A 7,046-nucleotide genomic window follows, 5' to 3' on the forward strand; every position below is an offset into this window, starting at 1 on the left:
ATTCATGTAGATTCAACATATATTAACTATTTACAAAGCTTAAAATGTTAAAAACTATTAACATTAACCCAGGTAAATTCTGTAATGCACTTAATGCATAATGAATGAACAAAGTTTACAAATTTAACCTTATTGTAAAGTGTTACCAAAATCTGCATAAAAATCAAATGCCAAGATAATATTTCAAGCTGCTGTACTCTGATGAATAAAAGTCATTCGGACTGTGCCAAACACGTCCTTGTTATTCAGCAGAATCAGTTGATGGTTAATAAGCTAATAACCATATCTTCCACATTTTGCTGAAGCAGAGTCCTGACACAATTAGGTAATTATGCCTCTAAATGTCATCACGAATTTCACCAATTTTCCCAGCTGATTTAAAGCAGCCCTCTGCAGTAATTTTAAAGTTTGCACTTTGTTCCAGGGAACAACAAAAAGACCACATCTTAATTTATGCCTGTGGAAACCTCCAAGGCAATTCTGCTTTTCAGTTTGCTTGACTCTGTCCGTATAACTAAAATAACACAATAGTGAATAACATTAATCTATATAATGCAGCCTGTATGCTCTCATAAAAACAATGAGCTCAAGACATACATTATGTAATGCTACTGCATTATCCTGCAAACAGAGATGAACTTTCAGGCAATTTCATTCTCTATAGACAGACAATCAGAATGACTAATGTTCTGGAACTGAAACTGTAAGCCTAATAACAAAAAATACAACATATGACCATTTTGCAGCACTCAAGCTACCTACCATATATAGCAGCATTGTCCCTTTTGTTGAAGTAGGCAGCAAATCAAAAGTTTACATACACACACATAGTGGAAAAATTATATCTAAACGAAATAGCTCAATATAACCTTAAATGCATGACAAAGCACTGTAGTTTTACAATTTTATTCACTTTTTCAACAATTTTTTTTACACTCACCTCTCTTGGCTTTGGCATTACGCACCCTCCATATTGTTTTGTGGATCTCAAAATTGTAGCTAGCTGGCAAAGCCTTAATGGCCTCGTTGAGCTCTGGATCATTGAGGATCTCATCAGGAATCTGATTGGCCACTCTCCTCGGACCTCGCACTACATTAAAAGACAATGAGAAAGTTAATTCACTTAATTTAAGTTTGCTGTAAGCATTACTAAAGACACTACTGTGCAATATAGTATGTGCAATTACAAATTGCCTTAGCGAGCTCTGCTAAAAATCATATTTTTATGAGAAATTGACTGGGCTACAGCCTATATAATAAGACAAGGAAAGCTCATCCAATCATTTCTCAGTTCCAAAATTAATCATCACACAAATCAATCAGGGCGCCGTCAGGACAGCCGCTGAACTGAGAGGTCAGTCATCAGCAGGATGAGTCTGTCAGTGGCATCCATTTATTTTTGAAGTCTATGACAGACAGACCATCTGTAATGCAAGTCCTGGCTACAGATTAGTGAATGGCTATATTCCTACACTACCAGTCAAAAGTTTGGAATAATTACGATTTTTAATGTTTAATGTTTATGAAAATTCTCAGCAGCCATTACTCCAGTGTTCTTTCGAATGATTTCTGAAGGATCTTTTGACACTGACGACTGGAGTAATAGCTGCTGAAAATTCAGCTTTGCCATCACAGGAATAAATTACATATTCAAATACAAAATAGTTATTTCAAATTGTAACAATATTTTTGCACAGTTTTTACTGTATTTTTGATCACATAAATGCAACCTTGGTGAGCATAAGAAACTTCTTAATCACAGTAGTCTTTTTTCCACTGATTAACATAAAAACACCACTCTGAACAGCTCCAAGATAAGGTCATTGAAAAGCACAAGACACGGGATGGATGGAATATTTCCAACTCATTGAATATATCTGGGAGTACTACTAAATAAATAATTAAGAAATAGAAAATGTATGGCATAGTTGTAAATCTACTTAGAGCAAGCTAGCCCCAAAAACTGAATGACTATGCGAGGAGGAGACTGGTTAGGGAGGCCACCAAGAGACCAATGGTGATTCAGGTTCTAGCACCTTTGCTTTTCTCTCTCTACATGCTTCCTTTAGGTTTCTTTCCCCTTTTATGTGGATAATACACAGATCTAGCTGCTTATTAAAAGAAACGTCCCTTCAGCTATACAATCCATCAAGTTTTTATGACAGCCACCATTATGTTTATATTTCAAAAAAACGAATTGAAGTAGAAATATTATGTAATTGTAACTTTATTTTAAAAACTTCATTAAGCGTCATTTTAATAAATCATTCAATTTTAACCTTCAATAGTATAGTAATGTAGTACCAACTGACTCTCATGCATATTTTACAGCATTAGTTGAGAGATTTTTTTTACCTTGAAAAAATGTGGCATGTACTGTACCTGATATATATCCAAAATAATCGATATTGAATCGAATCGAAAGCTTGTGAATGAGAATCGAATCGTGAAATTTGTGTCAAAACCCAGCCCTAATTCTCGTAGCTTCATAAAATTACGGTTGAACCCCTGATGTCACATGGATTATGTTACCGATCTCCTTGCTACATTTCTGGACTTGGGAGCATTTCAGTTGTATTGCTGTCTATGCAGGGTCGGCCAGCTCTCAGATTCCAACAAAAATATCTTACTTTGTGTTCCGAAGATGAACGAAGGTCTTACGGGTTTGAAACGACATGAGGGTGAGTAATTAATGACAGAATTTTCATTTTTGGGTGAACTAACCCTTTAAGGAAGGCAGGGCTCGACGCTTACTTTTCTTTTTAGGAGCACTTGTGCTCCTAACTTAAAAAATTTAGGAGCACGTTCAAAATTTTAGGAGCACCTTCTAATCAATAATCCAAAATGTTATCAAAAAGTAGCCTTCCCATTACGAGGTAATATTTGACTCCTCTAACTTTATTAAAATTGTCATCGTTTGTCAAATTCTTAAAAAAAGCTTTTTAAAAATTGTAATTAAAATGACAGAATAAGAGTAGAATAAGAAACAAGTTAAAAATCAAATGAAATCAGTATTAACAAAATGAATTTGTAGAGGTGGCACAGAAGAACACAAAAGTGGCTTGATGTACTTTCAGACATTTAATGAGGTTCAGAAGTGGAATGAGTGCAATTAAATCTATAAATCCATGATGACATTAATGTTTTAAATATAAAATTTTGAATATAGAAATATTAAATGACTTTAAATAACTGAAAAGATATTTAACGGTTATTCACTGTTCGCCAGCAGGTGGCGGCAAGTCACTGATTTTGATCACTGAATCATTCATTCAATTGATTCATTCAAACTGCTGATTCATTCAAGAATGAATCAAATGACTGTCTTTATGAATGGTTAATCATGAATCACTGACTCTGACTTTAAAAAAACCCATTCATTCATAAACGAAACACCGCTGTGTTTGAATGGAGATGCACAGCGGCTCCGCTGTGTCTGTTTTAAACTATTTTCGACGACGAAATAGAGCAAAATCAGACAATAGTGTTATAGTCAGACAATGTAAGTCACTTAATATTAACTTCTTGTTTATTGAATTGTATTGTATTAAATCAGTTATCACATTTACAAACGCCCTTAAAAATCATTAAAAGCTGTCACTCATCTTAGTTCATTGCGAGCTCACATTTATAATCAACGAAGCTCTCTACACTGCACAATGAATCTCTTATTTACACCCTGTCTACACTTTGCTTATGAAAGGATTCGTGAGATATGTCTGTGATACATTACTCGACGCTGCAAAAACACGTAGAAAGCTTTGAAGCTCCCCTGAGCGCAATCAGAAGAATGATGATGATCAGGTCAGTCGCACTAGTGCTCCTAAAAAAAATTCATAGTCACACACAGTAGTTTTCGAGCCCTGGAAGGTCACAAATATGATCCCGCCACCCCTTGTTTGCGAGCTCTTCACTGGCTCCCAGTTCACTTTAGGATAAATTTTAAATTTCTCCTATTTGTATTTAAATGTTTACACAACCTTGCCCCACATTACTTTTCGGAATTACTGCATACTTATCGCCCTACCAGAGATTTAAGATCTGGTAATCAAAACCTACTTATGGTTCCTTGCACAAGGTTGAAACGCAGAGGAGATAGAGCTTTTTTTGGTGGTGGGCCCTAGATTGTGCAACAGCCTGCCAGCCCACCTCAGAGCTGCTCCATCTTTCTCAGTTTTTAAATCTCTTCTGAAAACCCACTTGTTTTCTTTAGCTTTTAAAAGTTGAGGATGTATTTGTATGTTTTAATTTTTTTGACCATGAGATTTTGTACAGCACTCTGGTCAGTCTTGCGACTGTTTATAAATGTGCTTTATAAATAAAAGAACTAGGATTAGAAAATAACTTTAGGTGCTTCACAAGATTGAGAGACTGGCAAAGAGAAATTCACTATTGGCAAATAAATAAATAAAATGTCAAGCTGTTTTGCAAAGGCTCATCTACCAAGTTTATGGGCATAAGCAAAAAAACATTTTAATAAATGTAATACATGATGATCATTTATTGACAAATTTATAGAAAATAATATTTCTGTGCTGATAAGAGCCAAAAATTATAAAATCAGTACAACATATATGCAAAATCTATAGAGGACAGAAAACAACAATTGCAATCATTCAAATATTTTCCTTATAACAATTGACATTTTAAGCCAAAAAACACAGCAAAGTTCAGGCAAAAGATTATAGACAAGTTTACATTTTTCTTTACCTATCTGCAGTGATTTTGAAAACTCTGAGGATGGGAAGAAGGGTGGCAGTAAGAGGAAGAGAACATACATGTGATCTGAGAGCAGTAGGACTTATGGGACTACACAAAAACAGCATCATTTATCACAAGTCCACTGCAGCCTAGTCATGATGTACCATCTTATGGTCGGGAGTGAAGCTTAAGCGATTAAAAGAAACACTGAAGTTCTTTTTAATTTACAAACAAAAGTAGCACCGATGTCAAAAGCTGAAACCGTTTTCAAATTACTGCCACCAGTGTACATACGTGTTTGTAGCGCAACTCCATTTCAGTTTTACAGTTGTAAATAATTCAATTATGATATATGATTATATTTTTTATTATGATATATGATAAATGTTTTTGAATGAGATTAGTTAACAACCAGTTGAAAAACCATGGTACCTAATATTCAGAGACCACATAATTACACATTAAATGCACTTACACATGTATGGGGACCAGGTCTATGTGTCATGCCTTTTATCTTTGACAGTTATTAGGCAACTATATATTCTGTATATTATACTTGTACAGAAAAAAAAATCGATTGCACATTTCTGTTAATCAACAGAAACTACAGTTTAAATAATGAATTGTTTGAGGTGTATGAAACCAAAATACAAAACTACTGCCAAATAAACACGTTTCACTTTTTTAGCAACTTATAGTCACAGCTAACCTTGGTCACAACGTCGCTGTGACAACTAGCCCCGGTGTTAATATGTGACTGCAGTAACACATATAGTTTAGATCACGTAAGAACATGTCTAATAAAGTACTAACATAGAGTGACAACAATATATCTTATAAGTCACCATATATATTTCACACAGCATCAGACAGAATTGCGCCTGCAGATTTTTTGCGATGTTACTTTAAAAGACCGATCTGGATTTTATAGCTGGCAGACATCGCAAACACGATGAAGTATTAAGAAATCAAACTAATAATACTCACCTTTAGGTTTTTTCGCTGTGACCACTTCCATCTCGCTAGTGGGAGCCGCCATCTTTCTCCAAACAAGTGCACGTGGAGTGAAACAGGCATTACTCATCGAACACCGAGCTGATGTGTGCAAATCAAGTGTCGATGCGATCGATATGAGCGCCGTACTGAGACCATAGACTGTATGAAGAGACCGATTGAGACGCAAGGAAAAAAGTTCAAATATTTTATGCCAGTGACCCAAGAAGCAAATTTCTTCTTAAAATAAAAAATTAGATGTATATTTACATGTATCAAACACCATTTATGCTGAAAGTTTAAATCTTGTTTCCCAAATTAAGTAAATGGCTTAAATAATTTAAGTATTATCCGGAAAATAGGCTACTTATCTTGAAAAGCTGACATTGTATCCTCCTTTCCATAATTTAGAGTCATGGTTCAGTTTTTAAACTAGAAATGTCTCTCTACAGGTTTGTATACCTACACTCTCAGAAAAAAAGGTACAAAACTGTCACTGGGGCTTTACACCATATGTACAGTTTAGTTAGTAATATGTACTTTTAAAGTACTAATACAGTATGAAAGTTTAAGGCAGTAATATGTACCATTTAGGGGTAAATAAGATGCAAAGATGTAACATTTAGCCTTTGTACCTTTGGGTACCAGCCTAGTGACCGTTTTGTACTTTTTTCTGAGAGTGTAGCATAAACCTGAAGAGAAACATTTTCAGTTCAATTACTTTTTAAAACTGAAAGCAAAAAAAAAAAGTTTTATCTTAAATTTATAAATACAGTAATCTTATAAGATTAACAAAGCAAAATCAAAATCTTTTTGTCATTTTTAAAATACTGATCTGTACTCATGATTATGTTGCTGTGTTTAGTTATACTGAATGGACCAGTGTACTGTAGTAGATTTATGCAGTCAGCAGGCGACTGGTTTTTTTTTTCTTTCGCATTTCCATGTGGTCCTTCCTGTTCGTTATCGCAACTTGGCTTCTCTAAAATGTAAAAAAGCTCTTTGCTGTTGCACTGCACACATCATATACAATTCAGATTTTTTTCTTTCATATGTTGTTATAGGGGCTCCTTATCATTTGGTTCTTTGGTGTCCTTTTGGAGTTTCTACGTGTCCTTTTTTGGAAAGACATCTAAATTTATCTTGAAAAAAGCTTGCAGAAAATACCGATTTTTGACAATCACCCATCAATCTTTTGGTTTACTTTGCTGGATATAGCAAATGATGACAAAATAAACATTTGAAACAAGATAAATGGTCTATGCTTAATTTCATGAAGTGTGCGATTAATCGCGATTAACCACAGAAAAGGGTGTGATTAATTAGATAATTTTTTTTTATATATAAATAAA

General features: G+C 34.4%; 1 protein-coding gene across 1 annotated transcript in view; it reads right to left on the bottom strand.

Annotated features, from left to right (window-relative positions):
* LOC107592641 (diphthamide biosynthesis protein 1-like) overlaps positions 1-5,809 on the bottom strand; it is a 62,487-nt gene extending 56,678 nt beyond the window's left edge. The window contains exons 1-3 of the mRNA XM_016282180.1: positions 5,689-5,809; positions 941-1,090; positions 759-782 (exon numbers count right to left, since the gene is read on the bottom strand). Of these exons, the coding sequence (XP_016137666.1) occupies positions 759-782; positions 941-1,090; positions 5,689-5,785 (271 nt within the window). The 5' untranslated portion in view covers positions 5,786-5,809. The remainder of the gene's footprint in view (positions 1-758; positions 783-940; positions 1,091-5,688) is intronic.
* Between the last annotated feature and the right edge of the window lie 1,237 nt (positions 5,810-7,046).

Source organism: Sinocyclocheilus grahami, unplaced genomic scaffold (genome assembly GCF_001515645.1).
Source record: "Sinocyclocheilus grahami isolate Dianchi unplaced genomic scaffold, SAMN03320097.WGS_v1.1 scaffold155.1, whole genome shotgun sequence".
NCBI lineage: Eukaryota > Metazoa > Chordata > Actinopteri > Cypriniformes > Cyprinidae > Sinocyclocheilus > Sinocyclocheilus grahami.